The sequence below is a fragment of the Adiantum capillus-veneris genome, chromosome 17 (assembly GCF_014529385.1).
Source record: "Adiantum capillus-veneris isolate H3 chromosome 17, ASM1452938v2, whole genome shotgun sequence".
Taxonomy (NCBI): Eukaryota; Viridiplantae; Streptophyta; class Polypodiopsida; order Polypodiales; family Pteridaceae; genus Adiantum; species Adiantum capillus-veneris.
The window spans coordinates 72,992,687-73,015,207 of NC_140947.1; the positions used below are offsets into that span (position 1 = coordinate 72,992,687).

The 22,521-nt window shown below is 41.0% G+C and overlaps 1 protein-coding gene across 5 annotated transcripts in view; it reads right to left on the minus strand.

Moving 5' to 3' along the window:
* Positions 1–19,766: 19,766 nt before the first annotated feature.
* Positions 19,767–22,521, minus strand: part of JMJD5 (2-oxoglutarate (2OG) and Fe(II)-dependent oxygenase superfamily protein) — a 29,337-nt gene continuing 26,582 nt past the window's right edge. For 2 of the 5 annotated variants that reach the window (XM_086487009.1, XM_086487008.1), the window contains exons 5-6: positions 22,135–22,227; positions 19,767–20,421 (exon numbers count right to left, since the gene is read on the minus strand). In XM_086487009.1, the coding sequence (XP_086343135.1) occupies positions 20,245–20,421; positions 22,135–22,227 (270 nt within the window). In that variant the 3' untranslated portion in view covers positions 19,767–20,244. Of the gene's footprint in view, positions 20,422–22,134; positions 22,352–22,521 lie in introns of all 5 variants that reach the window. The other 3 variants (XR_015184878.1, XR_015184877.1, XR_015184879.1) reach the window with 2 other exon arrangements.

Here is a 22,521-nt window from a genome sequence, read left to right on the forward strand (position 1 = left end):
CACACATAGAACAACAGTGAGAAGTACATCACCCTCATGTTTTACACACAAACTGCTTTCTATTGGACTGTTACAAAATCCTCGTTTCACCAAATGAGTGTCAACTTTCTCATACCAAGCACGAGGAAACTGCTTCAACCCATACAAAGCTTTCTCACATTTTCACACTTTATCCTCTTGTCCTTTCTTGAGAAAACCACGAGGCTTCCTTACATATACTTCCTCAAATATGTCACCATTCAAGAAAGCAGTAACAATGTTTGATTGATGTACATCCCATCCAAAATGAGCCACCAATGCACATAGAAAATGCACAGTAGTCATACAAAAAGTGGGAGAAAAAGTCTCTTCATAATCTTTTCATTTTTGTTGTACATAACCTTTGCAACAAGTCGAGCCTTATAGAGATTGATCTCACCACCCGGCTTATGTTTCAACTTTTAAACCCACTTCATACCAATGGCCTTTTTCACACAAGGCAGATCACATAAAGTCCATGTGTCATTTTCTATAAGTGCATTATATTCTGATTGATGGCAGCCATCCAATTTTTTGAATTCTATGCTTCATCAAAAGATATAGGTTATTCTATATTACATAAGCTAGAAATAGCCAAAGCATAACAATCTGATGCATAAGATGCATGGCAAGAAACTAAACAAGTATAACTAGACAAAGGTGCATCCAATTTACTATCACACAAAGTATGCACCAACCATTTTGGCATACCTCTACCCAGCTCATTCTCAGCCCTTTCCACATCAAGTACATCATGTACATCTACATCAGAAATTGGTTGATCCTTAATATTTTTTGAAACCCCCATAGGCTGTACATTTGTCTCATTGCAATTTACATTCAAGTTTTCACTACTAAAAAGAGGCAACAAACTGTCATAAATGTCCTATGACCTTACATTAATGTCTCTAGTACATGGCAGCAAAGGTTGAATAGAATCTTCCACAAACACAACATTTCGTGAAACCAAGATACGCTTTGTTTGCGGATGGTACAACCTGTAACCTTTTCTTTCAGTACTATAACCAACAAAAATGTATTTAGAAGCTTTATCATCCAATTTTTTGTGATGTGTTTATGGCACCAAAGCATAAGCCAAACAACCTAAAACGTGCATGTGATCAACAGATGGCTTTCTATCATGCCATGCTTCATAAGGAGTCATAGATTTCAAATCTTTTGTAGGACACTTGTTAAGCATATAAGTAGCACACATGATGTCCTCAAGCCAAAATGAATGTGACAAAGTTTTGACTCTTGACCATAGATCATGCCATCTCTGTAAGAGGCCTGTTTTTCCTTTCAGCAACACCATTTTTTTTATGTGTATACAACATTTTACATGGTGTTTTATTCCACGACTAGCCAAAAATGGATTAAATTCATGAGACTTATACTCCCCCCTTAGATCTGAACGGAGGGTGTCCATAGTATATTTAGAGACATTTTTATCCATAGCCAAAAATTGCTTGAAGCACATAAACACTTCAGAATTTGCATTAAGAAAATACACCCATACATGTGTGGAGTAATCATCAATGAAAGTCACAAAGTAAAGGAGATTGCCCAAGGACAAAGTTTGCATGGCCCACAAACATCACTATGCAACACAAGTTGCAATCTGCATGTAGCCCCAATTGAGCCATCCTTTGGAAACTTTGAACATTGCATCTTACCCAAAATATAGCCTTCACAAACATATCAGTGCTTCAAGAGGAAAAGAAGCAACCATATCAGATTTTTGCAAATGCAATAAACTGTCAAAATTCAGATGCCCAAAACGTGCATGCCAAAGTTTTGCATCTGAAACAGCCTTTGAATCCACAACTATATTTGGAAAATTCTTCCCACACTTGTTATACAAAGTGATCTTATACAGCCCACGACACAAAATGCCAGATGCAACAATTTCATCGCCAAAATTGAGATCATGAATTGTGCATCTATCTTCCACAAAAATTTCATAACAAGACCAAGTCTAGCAAGTGCAGATACACACAAAAGGTTCTTTTGATCCCAAGTAAATAAAGTGCATCAACAAGTGTGAAAGAACTGCCATTTGCAGCAGTCAACACAATCTTTCCAACTCCCTTGACCGGATAAGAGGCATTGTTGGCACAAGTGACTGAATTCCCATGAGTCACCATGAGAGGTAAGGTGCTTTGTAGCACCACTATCAAAGCATCACACATGAGCATCTACAGCAATTGACATACATGTATCATGGACGAAATGATCATAAGTGCACTCTTCACTAAATGCCCATTTTGCATCTACATCAGCATCACAATCTCGTTTCACAGAAGACTCTACAATAGCTACACTTATAGTGGAACCAGCCTCCTTTACCTTCAACTTAGGACACTGCTTGATCAAGTCATCATTAGCTTTACAATAATGGCAATGCATCTTCTTTTTTCCCTTTTCACCAGAATTCCCAGACGAAGTGCTACCAGCAAAAGCATTTATAGGAACAGGTGATTATCCATTCGTAGAAGAACCATGAGAAGTGGCTACATTATTGATACCACTTTTCCTCTGAGGAACAATAAGGCATGTTCAACAGCACGTTCTTTAGCCTTGTGTTTTCTTCAAAGTGACTCTTGCAATAGCAATGTGCATAATGCATCAAACTTGACAAGTTCTGGATTTCCTTGGACCATAATTCTCCATGTACTAGCAAAGGTACGATAAGAATCTGGCAAAGCATCAAGAACAATCTACACAAGGCAACTGTCAAAAATGACTTTGCCTGAAAAAATAATTTTCTCATTAATATCCTTGATACTAGCAAGGAAAGTGTCCATTTCATCTTCCTCGTGCATAATCTTTGATGCCAGCTCTTTATGCCGCAATGGAATTTTAGCCTCATCACGACTTGCATAAAGACTAGCCATAATATTTCAAGCTTGTTTTGCAGATTTAGCTGAACGAATGTGAGGATTAGTAGTGCGCTTCACAGACAACACAATTTATGCATGGGCTTGCATCTCTAACATCCCAATGAGCCGTTAAGATAGCTAAACTCAAAGCCATTGAGTCTCTCTTTAGCAGGGATCCATACCATTTTTTGACATAGAAAGGAAGCGTTGTTAGGGGCTTTATCCTGACATAGAAAAGAAGCATTGTTAGCGGATTTATCAATACCAAAAATGTTACTATTTGTGGTCTAGTTTTGTATCTCAAGCATGGTTTTTGGTGTAACCCAGTCCGTTTCTAGGGAAAACAACAAATGGGGCAACTTTTTGACCATATGGGTGAAAAAATCACAGAGGATATGAATTATAAGTTTGATATTTTCCTCCAGCTAGAGGAGCTCAGTTAAATCCACAAAATAATTAGATAACGCAATTAGTGCTAGATTAGGGTCAAAGGTTGTTGAGGTATATGATGGAGTCCCACAAAAATTAAGTATTAGAAGAATCCATCTTAAAGGAAAATAACATCTTTGGTACATCAATGAAAACCAAAATTCCCCAAATCTTTACAAAACTTAACATGATTTCCACAAAGGCAAGGAGGGGGAACATCACTTTTCAAACATTCCATTCAACAAAAGATACCCTTGATAGGATCGAAATACTTCCATGCAAACACTACATTGTCTTGGGATGTTGATTTTAAAAATTTAAAACTAAAAGCTTAGGCGGATATAAGTTTATTGATAAAGAGGGAGGGGACAAAAGGTAGGTTACTAGGGTTTGGAGTACGGCTGCACGTTCTTCTTCTAGAGTAGCTTACCAATACCTACCAAAGATCAAAGATCAAGTAAATTTCTAACTTGAACACTCTTTCCTTTCTCTCTAGTAAAAACTCATAGCTTTACCCCTTAGAAGATTGGGGTTAGATAAAGTTGCAGTTAGTAAAGAAGTGTAGGATCCACTAGGAGAAATAAGAAAATTAGGTTTCTTTAGGGAAGAGGTAGTTTCTTCCTCTAAATAGGGACTTATCATACTTTGGATAACCTTAACACCAACAAAGGTACTAAAAAAGTAAGTAAAGTAATGGGTTCATTTGCTTTAGTTTGCTTGAGCAATTATGGAATCATGGTACTAAAGTGCATGAAGGTGATTTGACCAAGTTCCAATTGTCGATCTTGGCCACCTAACCAAGAGAAAAATAAGGGCAGATGATATTCATCAGGTTGTATAGGAAGATGAGTTCTAGATGGTTGAGCACATACTAGATGGCATGGTCAAACCACATAATAGTAGACTTACATGGTACCCTACTATGCCAGAACTTATGAGCACATTTGATATATGTCCTATAAACATTCCAAATAGAGTCTGTATAATATCCAACCGTGGCTTTAGAAAACACCATAGCTCCTTTCGTTCTTCCACACATTTTAGTGGTTGAGGAACTCTTTGCAATATTAAGGAAACTCATGGTGAATGGAGCTTTAACCAATTCCAGGAAATGTACCCCTTTTAAAAGCGTAAGTCAACAACATTCTACTTAAATTGCAGGGATATTTCCAAGGAATAGCTAGTTGGGTAGGGGCCAAGAAGCCTTTCTTGGGAAATTTCCAAAGCTCTCCATCTACCTCCATAGCTTCAAATCCACTATTTGATTGATATGAAACGAAACACTTTTGGACCTTTTGGGACAAGGTCTAAGCATGTGTCCTCACTCATAGCACATAGATTTGCATCATATTTCTTGACAACTTCCAAAACAGCAGGACTGCGAGATAAATGCTACCACCCGTAGGTAGGCTAGGGACACCAAGGTTAATCATCACAAAAGATGGATTAAGGCCACAACAATGTTTTAAGATCATTTGAAAGATACAAGTCAATGGAAGAGAAGGAGGCAAGCTCCTCACTGTGGAATTTGGCTAGGATAGGGAGATGAGAATTGTTATTTGAAAGAACCCTATTGCCTTCAGCCAGGTTTTTATCCAAGGTAGCCAATAACTTTACCCAATCATTGAATGTGAGAACTTGAAGTAGTGATCCATGTGATTGAGAGGCAAAAGATGTTGAAAATTTTAGAGAAGCATTAATGTTATTAATGCATTTCAAAACATAAGAGGTAGCCTGTAACCAAAGGTGATAATTAAGAGCAATACAAATGGTAGTCCCATCTTCCTAAAATCTGGCCAATCCACTGAGGAATATAAGGACCGTGAGAGGGGACACTGTTTTCGAGGATCCTCTAGTCATCAGGACCTAAGTCCAAGACTAGCCAAAGGGTAATGCCTAAGAGGAGCACCCAAAACCAAAAAAGCCTAAGTCAGTGACATGATGATTGCCAAGGCAGAACACCCTGTGTATACAATGTGTGTCTTTGTTTAATATAAACTAAAATACCCACAGCAGAATCAAAAATTTGTTACAAATGACAACTGACAAAGGAGAGTAAAAGTTTTTGGTATTATAAACCAAATTGTTTTCCAAATCTAGTACAAGAGGGTTAAATCAAGATTTGATTAAAAATCAATTTTATCTATAGTTGAAGATCCTCAATCTTCTTTTGAATAGCACCAATTCATAAATGGAAAGGGAGGGGGGGGGTGGGATCCGCACCTACACCCATACAACAGAAGACATCTATTTGTTAGTCCAATGTGCATTTTGCAGGCTTCAACAAGCTCTCTACTTGTTATCAATGCCACTCACATGCGTACATTTATACTTTCAAAAATGAGCTATCTGTTTTTTCTTTAAAATCATGTAAAACTTCTTTTAAGATTTAAGACCTACAGATAAAAAGGCTATAAGCAAGCCTTATATACTTTAAACTACTACAGAGGTATGTTTTAAAAATGGGGGTTGTGTCTACTTAGGTTTTTCCTAAAGGGGAAAAACACCGAGCACGAAGAATCTTCATACTTGAAAGGGGAACATTTCTCTGCAAACCAAATCTTATAGTTCACCAGCATCTGGTGCCCAATTGCAAAAAAAACCAATCATTGCAAATATTACAACACCTAGTAGGGCTAACCTATCTCCCTTTGGTATGAGAAACCACATCAAGAAATGTTTCAAAGACATTAAACAAAACACAACCCGATGGGTATTTATTCCCCACCATGGGCTCCCTTCCTTCAATACTCCAAGCTACATGTGCATGTCCCTATACAAGGAATGGAAGAAAATGTAGTTCTTTATTAGTGAACAAGCTATTAATAAGTTTCCCCTCGTGGGGAACTTAATACCCATTTGCTTTTGATGTACAAAACCCAGGGGCAACATGCTCAATCATCAAGCCATGTCACAAGGGACACTTTGCTTTACTTGAAAGAACTGAACTGAACTGAAAGAAAGAGAGAGACAAGAGAGAGAAAGAGACAACACCAGTTCCTACTAAGGGTTCTCTCCTTCTCAATGCTAATCTTGGTCAGAGCACCCTTCATGTGGGTTTGAAGGTCTTTGTGAGAGGTATTTTAATGCGCAGGGGTGTGTGTGTGTGTGTGTGTGTGTGTGTGTGTGTGTGTGTGTGTGTGTGTGTGTGTGTGCGTGTGCGTGTGCGTGCGTGCGCACGTGTGTGTAGCAATTCTACTTAAATACATAAACACAAATAAACAAAACGGTTCAAAAGACAACCGGCTTCAAACAAGTCACCGGGGATAGCACGAAAACAACTCAATCTTTATTTTTGTACATTGCAACAAGAATGAGGTCTCATTCCAATGTATAAGTATAAAGGATGACTTGTATTGTTTGCTTCATAAAGTGGAAAGAGTCTCGTAATGAAGGATGGACAATAAGCAAAGAAAAAAAAAAACCAAGAAAGGATAGAGTCCTCACCTTCATCCATTCAAACAAGACAACAGATATCTTAACCTTGAATGCATTTTACAGATGTCTATAGACTATTTCAGTTGTTATCCATGTCCAACTTACAACCGTTTTAACTTAAAACCATTGTCCAAAGTAAGAACTAATTCCACTTAAAAAATTTGTGTATTTATTTTTTTAATGTTCATTTTAAGAGCATGTAGTCAAAAAGGTCATCACTCCTCCAAGACCCAGGTGGATTTAAGTGATTGTAATAGATAAGGTTATATACCCCCTCTCTTTTTAAATAAAAATCCTTAAATAGCTATATATACATATCATTCTGATCGGAAGGCCACCACCCCTTCCGATCCAAGTGTGTTACATCCCAAAAAAAAAAAGGAGCCTTTTCAACAGTCCTATAAAATTGAATAATTTTTCATGAAGTAGCCAAAATTAGTACAAGAATACCTTAAGACTAATTGCTCACGGTCTTATACATACCGCCTCAAAATACCCATCCCCTTTTTTTTTTGAGGGGCCATATCGACTGTAAAAGCCAAGTTTTTTAAAAAATAACGGTGTTATCCTACTAAAAACAAACTCTAGATTGGTTTAGGCTTAACCCACATATGAAAACCAAACCAAAAATAGCCAAACAGAGAACATGGTCCTAATCAAACCCCCCCTTTTTTCAAAAAAAACTCAGGAAAAAATGCAATATCCCCATCCAAAAACCAAATACTATAGCGCTGCCATGCGTAAATCCTCCATTTTCAGCTCATTTAATAAACAAGAACCTATGCAGGTGATGTGAGAACCATCACTAAGGGCCTACAAGATCAACCCCTTATTTACATGAACCACAGTATGCAGTAAATTCATTAGCGCTGCCATGCACTGCGTAAATCTTCTATTTATAGCTTGCTCAGCCAAAAAAAAACCCTGCATGTGGTGTGAGAACCATCACTAAGTGCTTATACTATCCACCCCATATTTACAAAAACCAGAACCCATAGTATGTAGAAAAAATCATTAGCTCATTGTGCAGCAGGGTAAAAAATTAAAAAACCACCAGAATGTTACCGTAACCAAAGCCCTACGGGCTAGAAACCAAACACCTGTGGTATTGCAACCCACCTAAAACCATTATTCTCACTGCCAGTACCTAAACATCTCATCCCAAACCAATGTTATCTGCCTCAAATGGTACAGCATACCTCACAGTAACATCATAAAGATGCCAACCAATGTAGGCCATCTTTATAAGGTGATGGTAAACAGAACCGCAGGCTTATCCTCGTAAAGAAGCTCCATTAAACCCATATGTGAAGATCAAGGCTATCAACAAAATGTCATGAGTTTTAGCTAGTAAACGATACCGACAGAACTGAGGTTTCTTTATTTCTCTTTTAGCTAGTAAACGATACCAACAGAATAGAGGTTTCTTTATCTCTTTAAAAAAACCCTTTAATATTTCCAACAACATGTACTAGTTAGCAGTGATGAAATTACTCCATAAAAGCCGTTAAAAAACATCAATTAGTGTACTCAAACTCATAAATGCAATGAACCAGAAGTACTAAAAACTACAGAGTATCCCTTTCGACACAGAGCAGTAATGCGGTCAAAAGTTCCAGTGCATAACGAAACCAAGCCAAATAGTACCACAAACCTGTGAAGGTTTCTCCGTGAGCTCCATATCCGTACAGTAAACGATAACAAGCACACGCCTCACTTTCATATACGCACTAAAACACAATCAAGGCTAAGTGAGGGGCAAAAAGCACCCTCACCTCTTTAAATAGAAGCAGGTCGAGGTTGAATCATTATGAAGAGCAACGAGCAGTATCTCCCATCATAACAAGCACGATCCAGTAGGGCACCGTTCCTTATGGGTCACAAATGTGGCCGCCTCAGAGGGGGCTATGAGCATGTAGCTTTAGGTTAAGGTGCACAGAGCAACCTCAGAGAAGGATATGCGGCAGAGTGAGAGAGAGAGAGAGAGAGAGAGAGAGAGAGAGAGAGAGAGGGAAGACGACAGTAGGGGCATGAAGCTTACTTCGGTAAAAGGGGGATTAACCCTCCATGTTTAACCTTACTATGATAAGGTTATACTTACAATGCACCCTGAGTAAGGGTAACTTCCCACTGGGGAAATATCCTAGGGGTAGCCAAGTGCAAAAAAGTAAGAACACTAGCCATCTTGAGTAGGTAGGTGTCCACACAAACCCTTGTTGGGTCAGTTCGTGATTGATTATATCCGTGAGTGCTAAAAAAACCCAAGGTCACCTGGGGAAAATTTATCAAGGGAAAATTCCATGTTTTAACCAATCAAGCCAAGCAGCAATACTAAAGTGTGTGTGTGTGTGTGTGTGTGTTATCTATAAGATAACAACAAATTCCAATAAAGCAAGTAGATCACTCTTTGGACCCATTTCCTTAAAGCAAGCCAAGTTAGGACCTAGGTCTTGTTGGATTAAAGAGCATCAAAAAGTCACAAAGTTTACAAGAAAAAAATATTCCCAAGACAATCAAAAGTGTGTCTCAATTGAGAGCACAAATTTCATGGAAGTGGAACGTGAGCGTTGGATATTCAAAGAAAGTTTCAAAGAGGTCAATAGTTTCAAAGAGTTCAACAGCTTCATTCAAACTTAATCAAACTAAGCAAAGTCCTTTTGTTGAAACAATGGATCAGTGAAGAGATAATTTCAAGGTGATGAGCAAAGCGATGAAGTAGGAAGTAGTAAAGGACTCATGAAAATGATGCAACCTCAACAAGCTCCATGTGTTGCAAGATGGAGTAAAGTCATAGATTTTGGTGAGCAAAAAACTATTACCACCACAAATGTGAGAGTGAGCAGTGCAGAGGGTGTGAGCCACCCGCGCCAAAAACGTTGGAGAGAGAGAGAGAGAAAGAGAAAACACAAGTGCTCTACAAATGATGCTCTCAATACACAAATCTAAATGACTACAAGACCCTAAGCATTCTATTTATAGAATCTTAGGTTGAGGTGGGGCAAAATGTGTAATTGGTACAAAAAACATAAAAGCCCAAAAATGGCTAAAAATGTGTGCACCCAGCCAAGCTCACAAAATGATCAGCCAAACACGTGCTAAACGTGTCCGCCCATGCAATCTACATGATGTGCGATGGGTGGCGAACCTGGGACAATCACTAGCCATACAAAATGGCGAAGCAACAATGGTGTAACTCTAACACCCCTCTCAGCACTGGATGCTTCGACAACACAGATGAGTCGAAGGTGAGAAGCCAAGGTCCGCTGAGGTACAGCCTTTGTGAAGATGCCTGCTACATTGTCCGTTGTAGAGACATACTCCAAATGAAGATCTCCGGCCCGCTCCCAAACATATTGCACCTCTGTGCTTTGTCCAAGCATGAAAGATAGGGTTCTTGGTAATAGCAATGCAACTCTGATTGTCGCACAAAAGATGAGTCGTAGCAATTTGGGATAAACACAACTCTCCCAGTAATCTCCATAGCCATATGAACTCACAAGCAGCAGTTGCTTTGCACTCCGCCTCTGTAGAGGATAGCGCAACGGTGGGTTGTCGCTTACTGCTACATGAAATGGGTCCGAGCCGAGTGTGAAAACTACTCCTGTAGTAGACTGCCGAGTATCTAGATTTTCTGCCCAATCTGAATCGTACCAACCAAGTAAGGTGAAACCCTTGGAGAGACCGTAGAACACACCATGGTCCAAGGTGTCGTTGATGTACCGCAAAGTACATTGGGCACATTGCCAATGTCGCTGACGAGGTCGGGTGTTGAAGGAACTGAGGACAAAAACTGTGTGACAGATGTTCGGTCGGGAATAACTGAGCCTGTGAAATGAGAGATCGTCCACATAGATAATCACTTTTGCAACCAAAGAGCCATTAGAGACAACATAGCAGTTGGAATCTGATGAGGTACCACTATCGTCCAGCCTGCTTTAGTCCATATGATGCTTTCCACAACTGATAGACCCAATCCTCCTTGCCTGGTATACGAAACCCAGGAGTTTGCACCACATAAACTTCTACATCCAAATCTTTGTTTAGAAAAGCACCATCTGGAAGATAGGCCCCAACCAAAGTTGGTGGTTGCGAGAGCAAACACTGTGCGTATGGTAGTCATGCGAGCGTTGGGAGCAAAGGTCTCGTCAAAGTCCACGCCTGGTCGTTGTGTAAAATCCCAAGCAACAAGTCTCGCCTTATGTTCGTCGAAGGAACCATTGGGCTTGTAATGTGTCTTGAAAATACAGTTCGTAGAAACCACCTCCACTTGTCGGGCCTGGGAACCAAAGTCTAGGTTTTATTCCGCTCAATAGTGTCCAGCTCTATCTACATGGCATGCTTCCAGCAATCATGCTAGAGTGCTTCCTCCACCAAGGAAAGCTCAACTGGTGAAGCGTGATTCTGGGACATGATTGCAAAGTTCACAAACTCTGCGCCGTCATAAACTTGCCTCTCCTTGAGGCATGCAGAACATCGAGGCTGTCCAGGGTTTGGCGAGTATGGTAACTTCGTGACTCCAGAGGAAGAAACCGTAGAGTACAGCCAACCAGGTAATAACTTCTCCTTGCGAGGTGGGACCGCCTCCACCGAAGGAGAACCATAATCCATATCAGAATCGGAATTTGACATGGCATGGGGTGAAGTAACTGGCTGCGGTGTAGAGGGTACAACAGGAACAGGGATAGGTGTAGGATCATGTGTAGGAGGTGGACAAGGAGGAGGTAGGGAAGGTATAGGCTTGGATGTTGTCCCCTCTGCAGGTGTGTTGAAAAGCTCCATGAAAGTCACATCACGGCTAACTATGGTGGTCTTGGCGTTAGCCGTCAGGATCATTAAGCTGGTATCCATCAGACTCTCGTAAATAGCCCAGGAAAATGAGTTTCTTCACCTTGAAGTCTAACTTCTATGGCTTCTCCTTTGGCACATGGACAAAGGCCAGACACCCAAAAACTTGATAGTATGATACGAGGGCTTACGCCCGTAGTAAGCCTGATAAGGAGTCATGTCCTGCAAAGCATGGGTAGGAGAACGATTATGGATGTAAACCATTGTGTTGCACACCTCTGTCCAGTAAACCCCGAGCAAAGAAGCATGCGCAAGCATTGCACAAGCCATCTCCATGATAGTCTGATTCTTCCGCTCAACAACTTCGTTCTGGGAAGGAGTGTAAGGAGTAGTCAGCTGGCGTTGGATGCCCTCTGACTTGCACCACTGTGCAAAGTCCTTCAAGGTGAACTCACCCCCCCTCTCTGAGCGAATACATTTGACGTGCAAGTCCTTCTCCTTTTCAACCATCATCTTCCAATTTCGAAACTGAAAGCCTCCGACTTGAGCTTTAAGGACGAACCCCAAGTGTACCTACCGAAATCATCCACAAGCACAAGCAAAAACTATGAGCCAAAAAATGAAGGAGTGCTCATCAGGCCACATAGATCAATGTGAACAAGTGTGAGTGGTGTTAAAGCTCTGTCGGGTACCTGCTTTGGAAAGGCAACCCTCTGTTGCTTGCCCATCTGGAAAGCCTCGCATACGCCTAATGAGGAGCGTATTGCTGGTAAACCCTCCACCATAGAGGTCCTAGAAGCCTGATGGAGCTGCTGATAGCATAGATGTCCAAATCGTGCATACCATAGAGAAGAAGACTCCGTGGTCCAAGACAAAAGAGCAGTGAGTCGGTATAGAGAACCATCGCGCTCACCGCGTGCAAGGATAGTACCTATCGTAGAATCAAAAATGGTCATAGTGCCACTCCTAGAGCGTATGTCAGCTCTCTGAGAGTCCAAACTCAACACAGAGAGGAGGTTGACGGCCATGTCTGGAACGTAAAGCACCTCCACTGAACTGAACTTCAGTTTTGAGGTAGAACGAAAGAGGGCAATCTGACATGTGTCAAACACTGGAATCTCATGGTTGTCACCCATAGTGACGGTTTGCTGGTGAGTCTCCCTAAGAGAGCTAAACCAAGACTAGTTGGGAGTCATGTGAGTGGAGGCTCCATTGTCAACAATTTAAGTATTTGATTGCGATGTAGCAAGAGCGTGGTCCGTTGCCGTGACAGGAGCAGTCCAAGTCGTCTCGTGAGAGGCTACAACTGTAGTCGAGGCTTTCTGTTTCTCCCTGTTGGCCTCGTCTCGCTTCTTCTTTCTGCAATTTGATTCTCTGTGCCCTTTCTTGTGGCAATGGTAACATTCAATATCCTTGTTCTTCTTCTTCTTCTTACTTTACCTTTCGTATTGCCTCCTTGAGCTATCAAAACTCCTTATGCATCAACAGCACCTCCGACTCTGAATGCGGAGTGCCCCTCAATCTGTCTAAGGGAAGGGAGAATCTTGTCCCAGGTGGGAAAAGAGGTACGTTCAAATGTGAGAAAACTCTGAAAATAGAGATCAAAGCGTGGGGGAAGCTTGAATAGTAAGAGGCCAGCCATGCATGCCGAGGTAATGTCACCTCCGACAAAGACAAGGTCATCCCAGAGTTCCCCCATGCGGGGGGTCAACCCATCGAGTGAGTTGAAATCCTTAAATTGGAGGTTGTACAACTCCCGTTCAAGTGTGATCTGTCTGGCAAACGAGATCTCCTCAAACTGGTCAAGAAACAGCCTCCACAATGGATGTGCATGCTCCTCTTTGGAAACTTCCTTCGTGATGAGGTCCGAAAGGTTCATCATAAGAAAGGTGAAGACTCGTATGTCCCGATCCACCCACTCGTTGATTTGGGCTTGAGTACAGTGGGAAGGAAAGACTAAGTAGTGGAATGGGTGAAATCATTCAACCATTCCCAGAGTCGATGGTAGGCAATGATTGTAGGGACCCATGTCCTCCACATAGAATAGTTGTGTGAATCCAACTTCTTCTCCTCAGCAAACTGGGTGAGGGCATAATGTTGGATGTTGCGTTGGCAGATGCCGACGTAGTCGCAGAAGTGAAAGTGGAAGTGGCCGTAGTCGTCGAAGACGTGGTGGCCCCCTTCTGGGACTATTGTTGTTGTCCCTTTTGCTTCGGAGTCGACATGTCGCGTGCAGAAAGAAAGTGAGCCACGCGCGTCGAAAACACTGAAGAGAGAGAGAGAGAGAGAGAGAGAGAGAGAGAGAGAAACATTAGTGCTCTGTAAATGATGCTCTCAATACACAATCTAAATGACTACAACACCCTAAGCATTCTATTTATAGAATCTTAGGTTGAGGTAGGGCAAAATGTGTAACTGGTGTAAAAAACATAAAAGCCCAAAAATGGCTAAAAATGTGTGCACCCAGCCAAGCTCAAAAAATGACCAGCCGGACACGTGCTAAAAATGTCCGCCCATGCAATCTACATGATGTGCGATGGGTGGCCAACCCGGGACAATCACTAGCCGTACAAAATGGCGAAGCAACGGTGGTGTAACTCTAACAACAAAGCTCATTTCCTTCCATTCATTCTCTCTAGCTTGAAAAGAACAAGAAGCAACCATTTCCCACTCACTCTCTCTATCTTTGGCATACAAAGCTTTAAGAGAAAACAAGGCTACCTCAGGGATAAGAGATCCCCCACCTTTGGGAGTTTTGAGAGGGTTGGAAATAGCTTAATTTTAATGCAGCTACCACCCTAAGGATGTTGGCATCCAATGCCTTCACTAGCCTGAGCAAGGCCTTCACCTAGTCATAGCCATCATTTAGTGTTGGGATTTACTTCCTCATCAAGTTGAGCCACAATCAAGGCTTGCATCTATCAAAGCACTCAAGATATAGGGAGGAGATGAAATCCAATAGAGAAGCAACCCAATGTGCATACAAGCCTTATGAACAAGCCTCAAATCTTAGTAGAAAAACAATTTGAACAAGCAATACCTGAAGGTAAGGATCTGAAGCCGAAACAATAATCAAGGGAAATGTGTAGTACTCATACTTGGAGGAAGAGACTAGCATTGAATGTGAGTGAGAGGGAGATGGAGATATCCACTAAAGAGTCAGTGTATAGAGCGGGGAGCTTGACTTCACTATGCAGCAACATGATGTGAAGCCAGCAGAGGAAGGGGAAGCGGAGGCATGACTACGTAGGGGGAAAAAGAAGGGGAAGAGAGAGAGGTATGAATGAGACCAAGTCCCCAAGCCACTCTCTCTCAAAAAATTAGGGGCACATCCACCCAATCCAATGTGTTTTAAGAAAATTAAAAAAAAAAACAAGGGGAATTCTCATGAGAATTGTGGAACACACCATGAAAGAGATGCAAAGCATCAAGCTTAGAGAGATCAAAATTTGCATTTGTGAGCATTGGTTGGAAAAAACAAAGCAAAGGATCATCAGTAGAGAATTTCATGGAGATCCAAAAGCTTTCCAGTAGCCTGTTAGGCATGGAAGTATCCATGAAGCAAATTTGAACCAAGTCTAGCAGATAGAGGAGCTTTGAGAAGAGAGCACATCAAGTAAACCAAGGGCGTGTCTGTGTATGCGTGTGTGTACGCACGTACACACACACATGAGTGTGTGTGTGTGTGTGTGTGTGTGTGTGTGTGTGTGTGTGTGTGTGTGTGTGTGTGTGTGTGTGTACACACTCATGTTGTGTAGAATTGGGGTGTTGGCCTCTACAACGCCTAAAACCACCAAAAAGAAAATAAAAATATTATGAAGAGAATAGATTTCTCAAGAGGATATGGGTTGATCTTCACTCATGAAATTTTTGAACCTTACCTACCGACCACCTCGACTAGCTACTCTCTCTACCGTTTCAACTCCTCCTATACTCCATTGCACTCAAAAGATGCAAAGGGAGTAATAAAATCAAAGAAAAAAAGTGAGGAAAAAAATCAAAATCTCTGCACTTTTTCTAATAAAACCAAGGGCTTCAATTCTTTTCAAAAGCCCTTCCATGTGCTAGTAGAGACTCCATAGGCGCCCCATATATACATATAGCTTGACCGAAACCCATTCAATCAAGACCAATTTGAGAATCCATAAATTTCAGTATAAAAACTCAAAAAAAGTGATGGAAAAGTTGGGGGGAACCTTGCCCTTTCTTATATATACAAGCAAGGTATTGTTGTTTATAGTCTACCCTTGACTAGCTGCACCACAGAGAGTTACACATAACATAGCTACCATACCTCAAACTAAAATGAAGAGAGGTCAATATTCAGAGATAAGCCTATTGAGGAACCACTCTCGATCACCACATGGGGCTCTCGCAAAGCAAGAGGGGCATCTCCACAGCAAAACCCCAACCCTTCACAACAGGCTACATAAAAATGGAGCTTCTTTTTCCTGATGAGTTCCACCCTTCACTCGTATCCAAAGTTGATAAAATCGTCATTTTTCTTCACATTTTAAGTGCAATTACTCTTTGAAGTTTCGACACTTCTATGTACAAAAACAGGAAAACTACATACCTTGCGCAACTGGACCATATGCCTAGAGATAAATGGCACACATTGTCTTTGTACAATTTGTACAAGCATCCTTTATTTACATCCATGAGTTCCAAAAGCATTAAAAGACATCTCTCAAAGTCTCTAGGGTGGCCCACATTATTCTTCGAAAACATGTTACAGCGTGTCTCATCTATAAATCTATATATGTTTGAAAGGTAAATGATAGAGAAAGAAAGAAAACAAGATCAAATTGTAGTAATATCAGGGCTAGATTTTGAGTCTCATCGAAGTTTGATATTTAAGCTCTCTAGTCTCAAGCGATTCTTAAGGCGTTGGAACTTGTGGAGTTAAGTCTTTGAGGTCTCCATGATTCTCATCAAAATGTGCATATCCAAACTTTCCTTTTCACCCACGATTGTCTTATCGACGAGTCCATCTCGCAGGTAAATTTTCTACTGATAAAATTATGGTGGTCAAAATTGAAGGCAAATGATTCTTCCTTTTCTATTTTGGAATCATCCTCTCTATGCTTTACTCTCACTCTATCCCTCTCTAGGCTTGGTACAAGTATGCTCTCACACACATGTGGTGGAAAAAACAACCTCATAATTCACTCTCTCACCCTTTGCTTATATATACCCCACCCCTCCATCTAGGCCCCATTTTATCAATTTGAGCATGCTTAGAGCCATCAAGCTTTGCCAAGCTCTCTCCTCATCATCCCTCTACTTGATCTATCCACTAGTGAGCACCATGTCTCCCTCTTCCACCATTGCTCATCTCTCTCTCTCTCTCTCTCTCTCTCTCTCTCTCTCTCTCTCTCTCTCTCTCTCTCTCTCTCTCTCTCTCTCTCTCTCCCCCTCCCGGCCCTTCGGTCATAAAGCATATGAAGAGAAGCAAACAATGCCAAGTCGAGACATATGAGACCAACTCATGGTTGCGAGTGTGCTTTTGGAATTGTAATGGATATCGATGGAATGCAAGAATTGCCATAGATGACTTAACTAATGAATTGGATATCATACTTATTGTTGAAACATGGGAGCATGATGCCCAACTAATTTTGGACAAATACATTATATATTCTTTAGTGTGGACCAAGAATGCACAACAATGAAGAGGGCAAGGAGGTGTGGCGTGCATGATCAAGAAGGGAATGGAAGATTGTGTATCTGTTGTCAAAGATGGCAAGCATAAACACTACATATGGTTGAAAATAATCACACCAATTGGCACACCCACTTTTATGACATCTTATTACCTTTCTCACCGTGACTTTAACTTTTATGCTTGTGTGGATAAGGATTAATCTGTTTTGTCAATTTAAAGTAAATCATTTTTCACTTCAAGGACAAGAGTGAGGTTATTATCTTGGGTGATATGAACGCACGCACGAGAACTTTGCAACATTATAGACAACAATTTGATATGCCACATTTTTCAAGGAGATTGGAGGATGTACACACTTATAGCTGAATCTCTAGCGATAAAAAGAACCGGATCAAAATGGAAAGTCACTTTTACATATGTACATTAGCACCAAAATGCTCTCTCTCTCTCTCTCTCTCTCTCTCTCTCTCTCTCTCTCTCTCTCTCTCTCTCTCTCTCTCTCTCTCTCTCTCTCTCAGATCAAAGTTGCAGCTTCTTTGAATGATGCATGCATGCCACATAACCACAACGTGTCTTTAAGGCCAGTATCTTGACTTTGATTTTTCATGAATATTATGTTCAAAGGTTCAAGCAACAAAATGGTGTAGTCTTTGTTTTTATCCAAGATGCCAATAACTTTGATGGCTAAAATTTTCCATTCAAAGGTTATTACAGTCACTTGGCTATGCCAAGAATAGCCTTCTTAGCAAAGGGCAAAGAAGGGGTATTGATGTTGGGTGGTGCATCGAGGTAACTACGGGATCTCCTCACCCTACAAAGTAACCAATGTCTATTACGAAATGGAATTGGGGTATACACGTAGCGATTAGACCCAAATCGGATAAGGATTGGGTCTCTATAGAATTGCGGCAAAGTAGGGAATCTCTAGCCAAACGTGATGGGAGTGTGGGAGGACATCTTTCAACACCATGAGGTGCCAAATCAAGGATGGTGTATATGGTGTATATCCCTTGCAAAAAAATAAGCCAATGCAAAGAGGAAATTTTATTTAGGGCAACCAAGCAAGGGTTTTAGGGTTTTACTTTTGTATATCACATTTGGGCCTCTGAATGATACGTATTGTCAAATTATCTCTTGCCTATGATAAATTCTGTTTAAGTGTCTGCACTAGAAAAAGGTTAAGTTGTGCTAAGGCATCTAGAAATATGGTAGCCCAAGGAACTTTATATACTATGAAGGTCACGTGTCACAACCTTTGATCGTATAGAGAGACTCATAGAAGAAAGCGGTCGACTAGGTAGACTCGCAAAGATGGGTGTTTTCCTTAATGTGAATGAGGGCATTGCTCCAAGGTAGACTTCTCACACTAGAGGGCCATTTGTATTTTTTTAAGTTTAGGAAGAGACCAAGGGCTAGACATCCCCTTCAATTTTGGAGAATGACTACAAAGAGGGATCCCTCCTCCATGGTACATGGAGGTACCTAATAACATTTTTCCTTTAAATAATAGAAAGGATTGTAATCAAGACGTCCAACATAGAGGAGAGATCCCTCCTCTATGTTGGGCAATAAGGTACAGGGAAGCATCTTTCCTTAAATATTAGAAAGGGTCATATGAAGATATCACTTATGGTAGCATGGAGAGCTTATTTACATACCATAGGTCTTAGAAAACACCTGAGAGAGAGAAAGATGGAAAGAAATGAGTATAAACTAGAAATAGAAATGGACAGCACTCTCTCGTCACACGACCCTTACCATCAGGGGAACTCTTGAGGGCTGAAGGGAGGAAGCCTTTAGACTTCTGCAATGACATTGATAGACTCTTCTCTTGAGATTCAAGCAAATGGTATTCAAAGATGAAGCTAGAGTTTATGTCATACTCTCTTGGAGAAAGCCCGTAGTCTTTATTGTTGACATTGATAGACTCTTCTTGTAGCAATTCAAGTGAACGCAGGAGGCGAGATTTTGTGTGTGTGTGTGTGTGTGTGTGTGTGTGTGTGTGTGAGAGAGAGAGAGAGAGAGAGAGAGAGAGAGAGAATATCAACATCAAATAAATGCCAATTTGGCCTATGACAACTGATCCATGTTTTCAGGAATCATGGATAAGAAAAATACAAAAGATGAGCTCTTGGGTGTACAAAGACCTTGTTTCATAGCTAATATTTGGGCACCTCCCCTGGTGGGCCCTCTAGCGCATCCAAAAAAAAACAATCAATGGCACTGGTAGGGAGTGCATGAGAGAGAGAGAAGAAGAGAGTTTTAACGTCGTAGGAAAGAGAGAGAGAGAGAGAGAGAGAGAGAAGAACTTAACGTCGTAGGAAACTATCCCAAGAGACCTTTAAAGATCTATCCGACGAGGAGAGTTGAACTCAAGACCTGTTTTGAGAGAGAGAGAGAGAGAGAGAGAGAGAGAGAGAGAGAGAGAGAGAGAGAACTTAACGTCGTAGGAAACTATCCCAAGAGACCTTAAAGATCTATCCAACGAGGAGAGTTGAACTCAAGACCTGTTGAGAGAGAGAGAGAGAGAGAGAGAGAGAGAGAGAGAGAGAGAGAGAGTAGTTTTAACATCGTAGGACCAATCCCAGGAGACCTCAAATATCTCCTGACAAGTCTTGACCTAAAGAAAGCATTTGGCTCACAAGTTGAAATCCCTGCCGAATCTCTGAACAATTGAAGTTATAGCCAAATCCCTCCCAAACTGAGATGACATACAGAAGAGTCAAGACCGTATGTATTTGCGTTCTTCAGCCCACTACTCACAAAATAAATGGCTTGAATAAGGACTTGATACATCCCACTGAGAACAGAATAAGACCTTGTAAAAGTCGCTTTTTGCTGTTAGCACTTGCTCTACCTCTTTCATCTATATTACCCCTGTCCTATATATTTGTTGTCGGAGACTATATTGTCCAAGCAGAGCCATCGTCATTCTTTGAATGGCTTGTATACAAAAACAAACCTACTCAGATCCGTCGGTGGACATTGCTGATCTGCTAATTGCAAAAAAATCTTCGTTCTCGCTCACTCCTCACTGTCATTCCACCAAAAGCTGACAGAAAAGCTTAAACTGAGAGACTTCACATAGTGCCACCACTTTGGAGGAATATAAAGCATCTCTCCTTCCTCTAAAATACAGTCCAAATAAGGAAGGTTCTCTGCCAGAGGAAACTTGGTGTAGTCTGGATTGTCAAGATCAACCTATATATCACAATGGAAGCATATTAGCTGGCTATAGCATCCAAAAGCATTGGCAAGTAAAGAAAAGTAAAGAGAAATGTTTCATAAAGCCAAAATGAAGAAAAAATATTGAAATCTTTGAGTTCTTGAATTTCCGTTGTACTTTGTGTACAGTTGCATCTCTGCAACATCACCTCTAAATGCATATAACCCCACAGCTGTTGTTACCTTTGACATGAACCTCTACAGGCCTCCTTGTATGGTTATTATGGCTGGGTTCAAACGGGAACGGCAGAAGACTGCCTGTTTTGAGCTGCTGCCTGCGCATGTGTTCACAAAAGGTGGAGGCAGTTTGCGTGACTCCAGCTAGCGCACGTCGTACAGCATGCATGTCCAACTCTCATTCCATGCGGCAGAGCTCAAGTCCTACATGGTCTGCATTTGGAGTGGAATGCAAGCATTTCCGAGGAGAGTGGGTTGGGGGTTGAAAAGGGGAGAAGGGATTTGGAGGCGGACGGAAGACTACACATCCAATGGCGTTTCAGCATCAGTGTAACATGAAACATTTCGGGGTTTCATGCGTTTCGGCGTGCGTTCTGAAGCGTTTCGTTTCGGAGCTCAAAGAATCATTTTACATGTATGTACCTATAATTATACATTGAATATACAACAAATTCACCTGTCAAGAAATGTGAAATACCAAAATCTAGATGTGAGAATTGGGACTTGAGTCACGAGTGAACTCGGTAAGTCGGCAGCCAACCGCAGCAACGTAAAGGTAAAGACAAGGGGGCCAGGCTGACGCCTAACACAGAAATTATTTGATGTGAGTGAGGGTCAAAAAATCTCTTGATATTTTGAGGCGGCCTCTGTACATGGCTTTAAAAACCCTTAAATGGGTGGTTAAAGGTCAACTGGTCAAAAGGAGATTTTAAAAAATAAACTCATTTCACCTCTTTTTGCCGAAACGTTTCAGGGTTTCGGGGTTTCGGAGGGCCGAAACGGGTTTTTATGTCAGTATGTTCAGCATGTGGCAGAGGCTTTTGCCTTCCCTTCTCTCTCACACACAAACTCGCACATACAATCAAACTACAGATAGACATATGACTGTCTTCCTTCTTCCACTGCTTATCTTTCTGACAAACTGGACTTTGGCGGTTTGGTGATGTAATGTGCATAAAGGCACAGCTTCATCATCTTACCATGATTGAAGACTTCAAAGCTTTACAGCATACTCTGTATCTTTTGCCTCCGACCTAACAGAATACCTATAAAAAGGCTAACCCGAGGAACAGTTATTCTAGACTATTTCGAATGGCTATCAGACTACCTATTAAAAGCTAAAAAAGTTATTCCAGACTCCATTGTTAATATATGAAGGGATAGAGGAATGGGAGACTAACCTCAACATGTGGACCTTACACACAATTGTGGTTTCCAGATTTTGTTAAGAAAAATTAAGCACAAACGCGTAACAAGGCACCTTGGTTCTTTGGCAGCTAAGGAATTTTTCCAACTCGTCTCTTATTGTCAAGACATTGCTAACAAATTAAATTAACAAGCTCTTCTGCATGATTTGGACCTCAAGTGGTCAAAAACAGGTACCTCAAAAGAACTAATAACTCTATTGAAAGTCTTTCAAACTCAATTGCAAGTCCAAAGAACTTCATTGTTTCTAGGTTGGAATCTAATTTCATCCAAGTATTGTCCACAAGAGAAGCATCCGTGACATACCTGACTAGAATTGCAGAGCATCGATTCTTCAAATGGATACAATCCAAAACCATGAAGGGGAGGATATAGCCTAACATATTTCCGTCCCATAACCTAGAGAACCAGGAACATATAAAAATGGTTAGCTCAAAGCAAGAAAAATTGTGGGCTTACTTTTCAAATGGTTCCTACATCTCGAACAGTTCCCACACCATCCACAATGAAAATCTTCCTGCCACTACAGTCCCAGCCCAAAAAACAAAAGAAATAGAATTAATTATCATAAACAAGGTTAAGCAGAAACACAAACAAAACTCAGCCAACACCTTCTTTAAAAGTCCCGCCTTGTCATGAAAGCAAACCAAAAGAAAGAAGATGGATAACACCCCCCCACACCGCACTCCCATT